The sequence below is a fragment of the Salmo trutta genome, chromosome 21 (assembly GCF_901001165.1).
Source record: "Salmo trutta chromosome 21, fSalTru1.1, whole genome shotgun sequence".
In the NCBI taxonomy this organism is placed as follows: domain Eukaryota; kingdom Metazoa; phylum Chordata; class Actinopteri; order Salmoniformes; family Salmonidae; genus Salmo; species Salmo trutta.
The window spans coordinates 41,646,531-41,661,026 of NC_042977.1; the positions used below are offsets into that span (position 1 = coordinate 41,646,531).

The 14,496-nt window shown below is 43.8% G+C and overlaps 1 protein-coding gene across 2 annotated transcripts; it reads right to left on the reverse strand.

Annotated features, from left to right (window-relative positions):
- Positions 1-776: 776 nt before the first annotated feature.
- pask (PAS domain containing serine/threonine kinase) lies at positions 777-14,087 on the reverse strand. 2 transcript variants are annotated; one of them, XM_029705731.1, is made up of 20 exons: positions 13,787-14,087; positions 12,688-12,905; positions 11,872-12,098; positions 11,217-11,387; positions 10,922-11,059; positions 10,579-10,713; positions 10,249-10,498; positions 9,917-10,098; positions 9,215-9,341; positions 8,351-8,525; positions 7,852-8,048; positions 7,063-7,752; positions 6,732-6,892; positions 5,170-5,346; positions 4,746-4,871; positions 4,452-4,586; positions 4,101-4,300; positions 3,255-3,388; positions 1,830-1,979; positions 777-1,684 (listed from the first exon to the last, which is right to left on the reverse strand). In XM_029705731.1, exons 2-20 carry the CDS (start codon positions 12,890-12,892, stop codon positions 1,527-1,529), a joined length of 3,738 nt encoding a protein of 1,245 aa, XP_029561591.1. In that variant the 5' UTR covers positions 12,893-12,905; positions 13,787-14,087; the 3' UTR covers positions 777-1,526. The 2 variants fall into 2 exon arrangements, with proteins under 2 accessions (XP_029561591.1, XP_029561592.1); XM_029705732.1 differs by having other exon boundaries at positions 10,258-10,498; positions 13,787-14,086.
- Between the last annotated feature and the right edge of the window lie 409 nt (positions 14,088-14,496).

The following is a 14,496-nucleotide window of genomic DNA, read 5'->3' on the forward strand; positions in this document are numbered from 1 at the left end:
TGAAGCTAAAGCGTTTAATTCCGCTCTATACTCAGGCATTTTGGATTTGAGATCAAATGTTTTATATGAGGTGACAGAGAATGTCATGAGGGTATTTTCATACGTTTTACTGTTTAGGAATGAAAGCATTTGTATATCTAGTCCCCCCCCATTTGAAGGTAACAAGTATTTGGACAAATTCACTTAGTGTATTACATTTAGTATTTGGTCCCAGATTCCTAACACAAAATGACATTAAGTTTGTTAGATGCATTTGCAGTTGGAAGATGCATTTGCATGTAATACAGTCATTTTGGAGTCACTTATTTTAGTGTTCTGAATACAGCTACATTAAAATGTGGATGCTACCGTGACTCCAGAAAAATCATGAATGAGTGAGAAAGTTAGACAAATATCATACCCCAAAAAGGCTAACCTTCCCTGTAATGGTGAGAAGTTAACATGTTTTGGGGGCATGCTCTTCAAGCATCTAACTTGATCACAAACAAGTTGAGTCACAAGCTTGATGTAGTCATTGAGTGCTAGGAATTCAGGACCGAATACTACTATTAACTAAATATGCTAAGTGAATTTGTCCAAATACTTATGTCACCATCAAAATGGAGAGACTCATACTTAAAGTACAAGACCCCCGCCAAAAAAGATTGCATTCTTCACCGTCGCCTCAAAACAAAAATGCTGCAATAGAGACAAATTAGTTTTAGCTTCACGGTCCAAATAAATAGGGGAGGTGTATATCAAGACCACCCCAAAAACATTTTTGCAAACGAGGATTCTAGCTTTAAATATTTGGATACTTTATTTGCAATGTTAAAACGGGAAACAGTCAAACTGATAAAAGCATACGAATTAAATATTAAAATACTGTGAAAGACTTACAATTTTGCACTAACGACAAGCATAAATAAGCAGTTTACACTACTACTTCTTTAACATAATTGTTTAATATAATCAGACAACAGATAAAAGCAAAGTGAATCATCTGGCCCGTTGGCGAGCAGTGGCACCTAAATCAGTCAACCCTCTGCTCGAGGCATCAGTGCATTTTATATTTTGAAGTGAAACTGGTCTTCAGTTTATGACCCATTATAAGGCTTTGGCAGCTACGCTACATTCATTACCCAATATACCACAGTCCCTCTAATAAATAGATTACAGCAAATAAAGGCACCCGTAGGTGTTTTATGTTCAGCCCATTATTTTGCTGTACCTCTTTGGTTGTATTCATATACATAACTTCAAGGATACATCTCCCCCCAAATCCACATTCTAAAAATGGCATTTATTTATTTATTCTGGTAGTAAAAGCACACTTGGTATTTAGAGTCTCTTCAGTCAGTCCAGGTCCTGATATATACGATGACGGGACCTGGGGTGCATCTCGAGTCTAAAATGGTTCTCCCACCCCTCGTCTCCTTCCCATAGGATAGAGAATATGGACAGAGGTTTACAGATCAGTGCATATGAAGGGAAGGAGATCCAGGAGAGAGGAAGTCAGAAGATTAAAATGCACCACTGAAGTTCACTCATTCATCAGAGAGGTACTTCATGAGCTCAGTCGTCATGGCGGCCATGGACCTCTCATCGTCATCATCAGAAGGAAGTGAAGAATCATCTCTAGTGTCCGGGTACAAGCCCTGGCCTAGAAAGTCCCCAGGAACAGACTCGTGGTACTGTGGGGGAGCTGTGAAGACAAGAGGAAAGTGACTATGGGTAAATATCTGATGTCCTAATATGGACAGTGTACCCTACAGACTAAAGTGGCTGTCGTTTGTTTAGCTATTGGGTGATAAGAATGGAGAGAAGAGGGTCTCGTCGCCTCCACTGACCGTGGCTCTTGCAGTAGGGGAACACTCCCTCCCAGCTGTAGTCAGCCAGGCAGATGGGCTGGCGAATCCAGGGCTGCAGCAGGAGCTGCTCCAGGGTCATTCTCTGTTGGGGGTCAGGCTGCAGCATTCCTGACAGCATAGCATGCAGGTCTGGGGGAGCACAGGAAGAGGTCAGACACCATTCATAGCACTGTTAAGTAGCAGGGTTGTGGAGAACAAAAAAAAGAAAACAAATGGGCAATTTCACTCATTTAAAAAATATATTTTTTTTTTAAAATCCCTCCTCTCCTGGGTAACCCAGTATTTCCCGCCAAAACCATTACAGCATATACATGTCTGGATTTGAGTGGCATGAAAACAAGCTGGATACTGCCTGAGGCAGATGAGCCCTACATTAAAATGTATGAGACCAAGTTTGTGCTGTTATACAACACAGAAAAATATATAAGTCCGTAGATGTATGCTCTTGGGTAAATAAATGAAACAAGCTCGAGTAATCTTGTGTGTGGACTATTATTTGACTGGAATTGCACACCTCGTTCAACCCATGAAGTTGAGAACAAGCGATGCTGGTGAAGGACATGTGGCCTACAAAGTTACAAAAATGTGCTAGGCTATAAAATTGTAATTAGTAGGCTGACAGCCTACCTTTCATGTTGTGCAATGTGCATATTACTTCATTCCTTCCCCAGTTAAATTTAAGTTTAGTTGTCCTCATTCTAATGACATTCTTGAATAAGTCGCTTATCATCGAATGGTCGTGTTTTGTCCATCACGCGTTCTCACGCTTCAAAAGGCAGAGTTTTTTGCTGCTGCATTTAACATTCAGAATCCCTCAGCACAAGAAATGCTAAAAATACAAACAAAAAAGTCCCAATTAAGGTATTGTAGTAGCTTTTCCTGGGACTCCACAAGAGCTATATAAAGAGGCCAGAGCAGAGCATATTGGGCAAGAGTAAAACGGTTAGAAATGTATATTTAACTAATGAATGACCGTTTAATAGACAAGGCTGTTCTGAGGGCAAAAGGGGGGTGCAACGCAATATTAGGAAGGTGTTAATGTTTTGTACATGCTGTATATCCATCTTGATCAGGATTAGCCATTTGAGGCAACTTGAATGGAATTGATGCTAGAGGATGGCAGAGAGCGAGTGCACACGGATTTAAAGCAACCAACCGCAGGTGCAAATAAAAAAAATAACTTGACTCCCAAACGGCAGATAGTGATGTGTAAATTAAATGATTGCGCATGCTGACAACACCGATTTATATATAATTTAAACAGTTCCATTACATGTCATGCTGTTCATAGAAACAAGTTAGCTTTCTAGCAGTTATTTATCCCAGGAAACAGGAGTTGGTGGGAAATCTAAATCTTGGTAACCCGGTACCCATTATTACACCGGTTTCTGACTGATGTCCTACCTGGAGAGACAGGGAAAGGGGACTTGAGTTTAGACTGCAGGGTCTCCTCCATGTCACAGAAAGGGTTCTCACCGAACAGCAATGTGTAGAGCAGCACCCCCAGAGACCACAACTCCAGCTCTGGACCACTGTAGCTACGCAACACAGGGGAGGAACCCACAGTAAACAAGGAACCCACAGTAAACTTAAAAATAAATAAAAAAAGGCCGCTCTCATTTATGGCATTTCCTAGTTTATAGTTTTATAAAATCATGTTGCAAAAACTGTTTTGTCCTAACAGTTGTGTATACTACCCCCTCAGCCTGTGTTGGCCTTAGGAGAAGTGGCAGTGTGTGTGTTTATAGGGATTTTTCTGCATTAGATTTTTTGAGGGAATGGAAAAACACCTTGTATAAACTTAAAATGACTAAAACAAGATAACACATGTAGGAAAAAATATAAATCTTGGAAAAATAACAGTCAGCAAAAGAAAAGCTTAACAGCCAGGAAGAATTGAAAATTCCCAAAACAATGAATTTAGCAGTATTGATTGTGTTATGTTTAAGCAAAACACAGCATTAGCCATGGCAAAATGCATAGAATTGCACAAAATTAGATTTAAATCAAAATATCAGCTCCATGGCATAATGCTGCTTTTGCAACAGCGATCCTAATAAAATTCCAAAAGTGTATAATTGCAGGTAATTGGCTTAAATTCAGACATCTCTACACCGCCAAGATGGGGGCCTCTAAAAAGTTTATTTCAATTCAGCCACGCCCCATTGCCACAACTCCCGTCATGCCCCTGCTACGCCATCACCTAAGCCCCTTCTTGATCCCCCCCCCCAAAAAACTGTGTGTACTTACGGGTTGCCCTTCAGCACCTCTGGGGAGCAGTACTCCAGTGTGCCACAGAAGGTGTAGAAAAGCTTCCCTGGAGCCAGCGGGACAGCAGAGCCAAAGTCTATGAGTCTGATGTGGAACTCTGTGTTAATGATGATGTTCTCATCCTTGATGTCCCTGTGGAGAATGCCTTTGTTCCTCAGATACACCACCGCCGACACCAACTGGGGGGGGGGGGGAAGAAAAGGAGATGGTGAGACAGAAAGTGGTGACAATACGCATCACATTTTTCTGCCCATATTCTGTTTCCTTTCTACACAGGTGCAAAAAGGAAAAGCACTCATTCTTCCTCTGTCTCCCCCTCCTGTCCCGTACCTGTCTGAAGATGTAGCTGGCCAGAGGCTCGTCCAGCTGGGGCTGTTTGTCTATGAACTCAAACAGGTCCAGACCATCCCCGTGCTTTTCCATCACCATCTGGAAGTAACCCTCGTTCTCAAACACCTCCAGGACCTGAGACAAGATGAGAGAGAGAATAAACAGATAAATGTTAGGAAAAGAGCCTCTAAACTGTTTAGTGTAGAAGGTTTGTATTATTCTGTATGGAGGAGATGTGGGTTACCACAGAAGCACATTAAAAACACAGAACAAACAAACTAAAAAGGTTGTTGCCTTGACGATGTTGTGGTGTGTCAGGCGGGTGAGTATGGCGACCTCCTGGCTGACGCGGCCCAGCACGGGGTCATCCACCCAGCATTCACTGACTATCCTTCCCTTCCTGATAAACTTCACCACCACCTACACACATAGGACGGACAATCAGACTTTAACAATATTTGAATACACAAATCCATGAGTTACCTTTCCAAAAACTGAATCTGGATGCAGTGAAACCTTGTAAGCATGAAACGCCCACATTGAGGTCATACAGTTACCTGGAATACAAAGTTGAGTCACATCTTGTATAATTATAGATAATTTATTTTTTTAAATACACTCCCCTACATAAAGACATGTTATGGTACTCATAAGGTGGGAGAGTGGTTGGTCTTCATCTTTACTAGTAAAAATGGAATGAGTCCCCAGTCCGACTCACCTTCTCTCTGTCAGAGCGTCTGCAAGCCTGCCACACAAAGCCGAAGGCCCCTTTCCCCACAGCATGGAGCGGCTGGTACAGCTCTGAGAACTGGCCATCGCATGCACGGGAATGGTCCAGATCCAATGTGGAGAGCAGTGCCTCACCGGCACCGCCACGGCTGGCCTCCAAGATCGCCTGAGTCAAAATATACAAATAAAGTGCCTTCAGAAAGTAAACACACCCTTGACTTTCATTATTTTGTTACAGCCCAAATGTAAAACATTTGTGTTTGTGTCACTGGCCTACATACACAATGTCAAAGTGGAAAAGTCTCAATTTTTACAAAAAAAAAAAAGTATTCAGTATTCAACCCCTTTGTTATGACCAGCCTAAATACATTCAGGAGTAAACATGTCTTGAACAAATCACATGGACTCACTGTGTGCAATAGTGTTTAAGATTATTTTTAATTGATTACTTCATCTCTGTACCCCACACAATTATCTGTAAGGTCCTTAAGTCAAGCAGTGAATTTCAAAAACAGATTCAACCAATAAGACCAGGGAGGTTTTGCAATGCCTGGCAAAGGGCTCCTAATGGTATACGAGTCAAAAACTAAAAACAGACATTGAATATCCCTTTGAGCATGGTGAAGTTATAAATTACAATTTGGATGGTGCATCAATACACCCAGTAACTACAAAAGATACAGGCGTCCTGCCTAACTCCGTTGCCGGAGAGGAAGGAACCGCTTAGGGATTTCACCATGAGGCCCATGGTGACTAAAACAATTAGTTTAATGGCTGTGGAACAACATTGTAGTTACACCCCAATACTAATTGATTGAGTGAAGAGGAAAGCTGTACAGGAAAAAAAAAATATTCCAAAACATGCATCCTGTTTGCATTAAGGCACTCATGTTAATTCCAGTTTAACCTCATGTACTAATACAAAGTGGTATGTTGGGGAAAATCCAACATCTGAGTACCACTTCATATTTTCAAGCATGGTGGTGGCTGCATCATGTTATGGGTATGCTTGTCACTGGCAAGGACTAGGGAATTTATGATAAAAGAAGAGGGAAACCTGGTTCTGTCTGCTTTCCAACAAACATACCTTTCAGCAGGACAAAAAAAGATTAGCCAAATACACTGGAGTTTACTAAGGCAACATTACATGTTCTTGAGTGGCCTACAACTTGACAGAGGTTGAAGAATTTAAAAGAACATGCAAATATTGTACAATCCATGTGGGACTTACCCAGAAAGAGTGTAATCACTGTCAAAGGAGAGTAACTTGTTATTCAATGCCCTGAGTCAATACTATCTAATCAAGATGACGTTTTAGTTCACAAATATGACAATTTTTCACCCAGTTTGATTAGAGTATTGTGTAGATAAAATAGAAAATTCTATCCATTTTAAGCCGACTTTGTAACAAAATGTGGAAGTAAATGTTTCCAGCAGAATACTCATATCTTTACCAGACCAGGTGAAAGCAAAAATCTGTCAACCTGTCCAAATCAACCAAACAATTAAATAAAAAAGGTGATTTTCCAGATTAACCAGGAGTTTACTGACCTCTCCCAGACTGAGTGAGGATGAGTTTTGTAGTGAAGCTCTGTTGCTGTAGATGCCACTATGATGCAACATGGCTTCCTGCTGTCCAGGCCTGCTCAGCCACACACAGAAAACACACCTGGCCCCATGAAGCTCAGCCCTACGGATCTCACACTGCACCTCTGGAGGAAAGAGAGGGAGAGGCTATAATCCTCGTAGTTCTAAAACCAACTTTGTAATCGAGTACCACAGAGCTGATTACACACACCATCTTTAGGAGTTGCTCTAGACCTGGAAGATGAGCTCTTCACAAAGATAAAAGCTAAGTGAGAGCTTGTGAAGAGGTACCAACCGATTCTTGTTCCATCCCTGTGGTAAACACTTCCATCATAGCTCCCCTCTGTGATGTGCTGTGGGGTCTTGGAGCACTCATTCTCCTGCTGCTTCTTAGGGGTGGAGGTGTTGGGAGGGGCATCCGAGATCAACGGCATCTCTCCATTCATCTGTCTAGAGTCCTGGCTTTGGACGTTGTGGAGAACAGAGAACACAGCCCACTGGTCACGTTCGTCCTCCCCCGCCAGTCCTTTTAATTGACTGTTCCGGACCTCCACACATCCAGGTCCCTCTTCCTGGTCGGACTCGACCAGGTACGGTGAAGGGGTACGCAGGAGCTCGGCGGTATCAACCGAGGTATGGGAGAAGTCATCGTCACCTCCAACACTACGCAGCTCTAGAACTCCACTCAGGTTCAGGTCGGCCATGGCCCGGGTTACCAGCTCCCCATTGGTGTCCAGGTCCAGGTAGCAGCTGGCCGAGTCCACAACCTGGGCTGTCCGAGAGGTGACCGCCGTCGGGCTGGACCCCCCATGACACCCAGCCCACTTCTCACAGAACCCTGAGGAGGAGCGGCTGCCCAGGGAGATCACCTCGAAGCTGGAGTCCTGCAGGGCTGACAGGTCACACGGCTGCTGTGGGTCTTTGGCATGGTATGGGGTGGGGCGGCAGGGCCGTGCTCGGCTGCGCTCATCCATGGTTGGAGTGCCTTACGTAATACAAATAACACGTCTACATTAAAGCCCATTCTCAGAGGAAAATTTGAAGTGAATTTGGATGTCAAAATTTTTTGTTAGCTAATTCATACCTAGTCCCACCCCACTGAGGGGCTGCCCTCCTGGGCTACAGGTTGGAGGGTGAGTGAGTGACAGGCAGAGTACCTCGCCTCTCTCCACCAGGGCAAAGGACTGTAGCAGGTCGTGGGTGTCGTCTCCACTGTCACACTGGCTGGGACACAGGGCCACCTGGGCAGCTTCTTCCATCAGTTCTGCAGTGTCATCAACCCTGTGGAGAGAAACCTAGTTAGGCACCTAGCCCCTACAGAAACACTGACAGGTAGGCCCCATCCCATATCAACCGCTATCATTAAACACTTCATGTAGATCCACAACATTTTTATTAGGTTAGCAACTGGCCTACCTCCGGGCCTCACCTGCTGACTTTGATCATTGCCTTTAAGTTTGTCTGATTCATTCAAGTGGGAAGTCAGGTGTCAGAGGTAAAGGTGGAAATTAAAACCAAAGGGAACAGGACACCCCCACATTACATGGTTATTTCAGGACTGAACTTGTCCATAGGTGACTTACCTGATCATGGGTGTGGAGGTAACCTCCGGAGGGTCCAGGGTGGAGGGAGTGCTGCCCTGCTGCTCCAGTCTGGTACTGGAACCAGTGAAGATCCTGCCCTTCCCAGTGGAGAGGTTTCTCCCCTGTTCTGCCTTTTGCACCATGGCCATGTCCGCAGCCAGCAGAGAGCTGGGGTCTAGACAGCCAGAAACAATTATTTTTATTCAAATCTAATTACTCAGGATTGTTATTCCCTTTTGACTGCATTACTTGGATTCTGGAAAACTACGTGATTTGAGATTTGACAAACCCAGTGAACACAAGATTATCACATGTAAATGATGCATGAAGAGGCAGAACACACTGACAATGTAGAAAGGAAATGTATTTCATGAATAACACAAGCACTAGTAACACTTCAGAGATGCAAGCCAACCCTTTCCCTGCTGGGGACCTTTGTGCTAGCCCAGCACTTAGAAATACTATCCTAATTTGAGCACCATCACTGCACAGCAGGAAAGGCAAATAGTGTATTCAATGTTTAAAAATCTTCTAAAGTAAACAAATCTCCACTTAATTGTCAGACTTAATGTATCCCAACTATAAATGTATCAACCCCTACAAAAGTGTCCATTAATTATAATTGAACATAATGCACATTTCCTGTTGCTGCAGGATCATTTCCCTGTGAGAAACTGGTCAAATTAAGATGTAACATCTGTACAAAATTGGGATAGTCAAGGTCTTTGATTAATAGTTGACTAGCTGAATCAGGTGTTAGTATTAGGATGAACAAAATCCTGCATACACTACGACAGCCATCAAGAACTGAGGGAGAAGAACACTGCCCTACGATGGAGAGAAACTAAACTACAGACGAGTCACCTGTGTTGGAGGGGTGTGACGAGCCAGTGTGTAGGAGCCCACCCCCTGGTTGTTGGGGTAGGGTAATGGCACCATTTTCCAAGCCACAGAACCAATCATAGAAGGCAGGAATCAGGAACGTGACATCCTGTAGGACACATGACAAAGACAGTTACAATTCACATCAATAAGGAAAACTTGAATTGGAACGTGGTTTACTTTCTGAATTGACCCCAACCCTGGAGTAGAAACTAGAGCTACGTTACAGAACCCTCTACAGCTTGTTGAATCTAGAGGACCATAAAATGAGTCTCGTTTGCGTCAGCCAATAACTAAATACAATGAAGGCCACAGAGTTCATAATTATGATACTAATGAATATTGTGTGTATTAGAAAAGCATTGGCTGACTGGCTAAAAGCCAATGGTATATCAGACTGTATACCACAGGTATGGCAACATATTTTTACTGTTTCAATTACATTTGTAACCAATTTATAATAGCAATAAGGCACCTGAGGTTGCATCATGCATAAGAACAGCCCATAGCAATGGTATATTAGCCATGTACCACAGCCCCTCAGGCCTTACTTCTTAAGGGGGGTAGGCTGGGTTTCTGTATAGCACTGACATTTGCTGATGTAACTTTTATTTATTTTTTTAAAGAGGGCTTCCTAAATACATTTGATTGAACCAGAGTGTAGGAGAGAAGTTACTTTAATACCTTCCCCTGTAACTCTGCGTTCCCAAAGCCCAGGAGACTGAGGGACAGGTGGTTGTGGATGCTGTTGATAGAGCCATCAGGGTGGAGGGTGAGGAGACCGCTGAGAGGGGCGAACACCCACACCGTCCCAGAATAGACCAGCCCCGAACCAGGGGAGAGGAGGCTGCTGTTCTCTTTAACTCCTGACGGACGGCATGGCACACAAACAAGATCTTTAGATATCAAATACTGCTTTTTTGTGTGCAAGAAGTCTTTCTTACATGCACAAACTACCTAACTTATACAAACAATTCTATAGTAACATTTCTCAAAGAGAATTGGGAATGAGAAACCTGTTCTACCAGAGGACAGTTCCTTTCCATTTTCACAATGTTCTGGCTGTGGTGCTCTGCAGACTGGGGAGGAGATGGGGGCACCCTGCTGGTCCTCAGGTCCACCAGGGGTGTTTTGGGGTTCTGGGCAGCCCAACCCCTCCTTCAGCTGCTGGGGTTTCCCACACACCACTGCCCCCTGGAGTTTAATACAGAGGAGGATGGAGGTGCCCCCCCTGCATCGACTGGACACCCTCTGGACCCTCAGCATCTGAGGGAAGGGAGATTTTACCTCAGGGTTAAACCAGTGCTCTATATGGGGCAGAGGCGTGTGTGTGTGTGTGGACTGACCTTGGGCAGAGCGCGGCTGTGGAGGGGGATCTGTAGAGAGGGGATCATCTCTCTGATAGACATCCCTGTCAGCTCCTCAGTCTGCCTGTAACCATGCAGATGGGCAAAGGCCAGGTCACAGCTCAGGATGCTCCCCTGGAAGTAAACGCAGTCGCTCATTGAGTGAGGCTACAGAGGCCTTGTGGTTGTATTTATTAGGCACCATACTGAACCACAGACAGGGACTACCTGGACTTTTATGTTGCAGAACATGTGCTGTGTGCCCTTACAGAACATGACCCAGAAATGACTTGAGTGTCGCAGCTGCCACTCTGAACCACATCTTGGAATGTGTGTAACTTACATCTTGTGAGAAGGAGACAAGGGCTGAGATTCTCTCCACACGCTCCATCATGACCAGGCAATGCTGTCCTTCCTGTGACTGTCTCTGGGTCCATACAGACACTGGGACCTCAGTACCACGCTGGCTCACTGCATCCAACTTTACAGAGAAGAAAACAGGAGTCATCAATGCCGTGATCTAAGGACGTGAGATTGTCTGTACTCTTAAGCAAGACAGAAGAATAATAATTTGACAAGCAAGAGAAGGCTGTGCAGAAGGAAAACAATTGAGCCTTTATTTGCAAAATCATTCTTACCACTTTCCCAGACACCACTGCTACATTTCCATCTGTCTGAAGACACCCCTCACTTAAAGCTTCTTCCAGGACCTGATTGGTCTTCTTCAGGAAGCAGGACAGCTTTTGTCCAATCAGATCATTGCTGGTGCACTCAAACAATGTGCATGCCTTCACATTTGCAGCCAATATCTGTAAAAAAAAATAAAAATCTTGTGCCAATGATCCCTCTTTAGCCGTGAAACAAAGACTTCTACATAAATTGTAAAAAAATAAATAAAAAGCTTCTTAGCAAAGAGACATTTCTCAAGCTAAAATTTTACTAGGACAGTCAGAGTGGGGAGGGGAAAACTGAAGACTAGCTGTGATTGGCAGAGGGGTTTGGAACTCTATTAACAAAATGTACCACCTGGTGATGTCACCAGGAAGGCCAAAACCCCATCCCACCATACCCAGCTGAAATTTCAGGCAGTCTATGCAAACAGTTCTTACACTACAATGGCATTATCACAGTATTATTCTGACCTCAGTGTGGAAATGTATATAAAATAAAGGAACACATTTGACTAAGCCATTTAAGTTTCAAGTTCATATACCTTTAATCTGATTTCAAACCATTTGCATTGTGAGAGAGCATTTGAAATATAGCCCAATTGCAGTCATATAGTGACCCTACCTTTGTGCTCTTGCAGTCTACAGTGAGGACTGCCTTGTTGGGGTTGTGGACAGCTGGAGGTCCTGAGAGCGCAAAGCCTCCTGCACAGGTCAGCAGGCTGAGCAGGGTTCTGTCTGACTCAGACAGAGTGGACAGCGAATCTGACTGGCTGTGTGATCCTGAGCCATGCCGGCTGGGGATCTGAATGTCTCTCATAGCCACAGAGCTACAGGAGTTCTGAGAATCACCTAGAGAAAGGAAGGGGTTACGATGTACAGTATAGGATCTTGTGATGACAAGCTAGAACAAATCAAATGTATTTATATAGCCCTTCGTATATCAGCTGAAATCTCAAAGTGCTGTACAGAAACCCAGCCTAAAACCCCAAACAGCAAGCAATGCATGTGAAAGAAGCACGTTGACATGAACTAGTAATGATAGTGTATAAGCCTGTTCCCACTGCGTTGTGATGCCACGGCCTCTTTCAATTGTGTTCTGGCTAGAGACTACCATCTCAGCTGTAAGTAGACCTGAGCACTGCCACACACATCACGGCCATTGTGTTTGACAGTCCCATGTTAACTCCTATCCCACAAGTATGAGCTAGAGGGAAACACCTGAGGGTGTATTCATTAGACAGATTCCGTTGTAAAAAGTTCTACAAACAGAAAACATTTAGCAATGAAAACAAGTTTATTCGAGAAATTCCAGTAGGTCCCTCCCGGTTTAGTTCCTAGAATAAAACGGTTTCTGTTGCAAAACGTTTTTCAACAGACCAAACAGAATCTGACTAATGAATACACCCATGAGGCAGTTGCAGGAAGCACCCAGACACACCTGCTATGGATCCAGGAAAACGCCAGCGTTCTAGAGCCTGGCCCTTGTACAGTGGCCGCCCGACACATGGATAGGACTTGTTTAGGTCAAATGAGTCATCTTCCAGGAGGTCCGAGGAGTCATCCTTGACAACATAAACTGTGTCCCCTTTAGCACGAGGGTTGCCTTGATTCTCTGTCCAACGGGACTCAGTCCACAGCGACATTGTGGGCTTTGGTCTATGGAAAGGATGTACGTTATTCAGCTGTAACAGAGATGGTGTTTCTGGTGCAGTAAAACTTTGTTGTCCCCACCCTAGCTCTGGTCCAGGGCGTCGTACGCTCTCACTACTTCGCTGCTCTAGTGACTGGCTTCACTAGCTCTGATTTATTCATTTTAAACCTTTATTTTAACTAGGCAAGTCAGTTAAGAACACATTCTTATTTACAATGACGGCCTAGGAACAGTGGGTTAACTGCCTTGTTCAGGGGCAGAATGACCGATTTTTACCTTGTCAGCTCAGGGAGTTGATCTAGCAACCTTTCGGTTACTAGTCCAACACTCTAACCACTAGGCTACCTTAACATGCATCGTGTAGTGAACATTTCGTATTACTCAATTTCGTATTTGGGAAGAACGTCGAATGACACCCGGCGTATTCTGAGAAATGTTCGTCAGCACTCTAGCAACATGTTTATCCTGGTAAGTAACCAAAGTTTAGTGACGCCAGTCACGCCCTGGTCCGGAGTTCGCTATTCCCATTCTACACAGGTAGCTAGCCATCAGTTAGCTTTCTAACGTTAACTACTACCACCTAGCTAGGGTAGTTAACGTTTTTTTTTTTAAACCAGGTAGGCCAGTTGAGAACAAGTTCTCATTTACAACTGCGACCTGGCCAAGATAAAGCGTTGCGACAAAGTTATACATGGAATAAACAAAACGTACGGTCAATAACACAATAGAGAAGTCTATATACAGTGTGTGCAAATGAGGTAAGATAGAGGCAAGGCAATATAGGCGAAATAATTACAATTTAGCTAGTAATAATAGATGTGTTGCAAACGTGTGAATTAGCTTCACACCAAATTAGACAATTCACTTTTACCGGGCCAAAACTCACCTTTTTATTTGTAAACCTGAAATGAGCGTATTAACAAGCTAGCTCGCTAACAGCTGTGTTGACTTTTCGTTGTTGTATTGAAGTTGGTTGCTAAGGAAGAGTTGCCACAAAACCAGCCGATTCCTAAAGTTACAGGGAATGCACTCGCAACTGTATCGAGTTTAGTGAGGACTTCGTGAGTAGTGGAATGCTAAATATTATCTTGGAAAGATACACAATTTTGTGTTGTTATTTTTTTTAGATAGTCTGGAAAAGTTTGTAAAGCGCGGGCTTTCAATCACTCGAGGTATGAACAGCCAATCGGAGAACTATTATTCAAAGTCGTTCAGGGCAATTATCCAATAAGTGATGCTCATGGGAGGAGTCGATGGGAGGGCTGTTTTTTTTCTTCTTCTCCGTGGGAATTTCCGGCAGACTAGACGCTGTGTTGCATATTGCTGCCTTTCTCAGGTCGGAGTGCGAATTGCACATTTTGGTCAACAAAAATGGAAAAGGGGAATGGGAAAATCTTAAATTGCACCATCATCTAACCCTGCACTTATACACTATCCTCAAAAACCCACCCTTCCATACTACTACTTTGGCCCTGAACGATCCTACACCAAGCCATCGACCTGGGAGGATGGAACCCCTTCTTTCAAAACTTCCTGTAGCCATTCTGCACTAAAAATCTCTCACAGCTAAATATTTATCTGCTATCACATCTATCT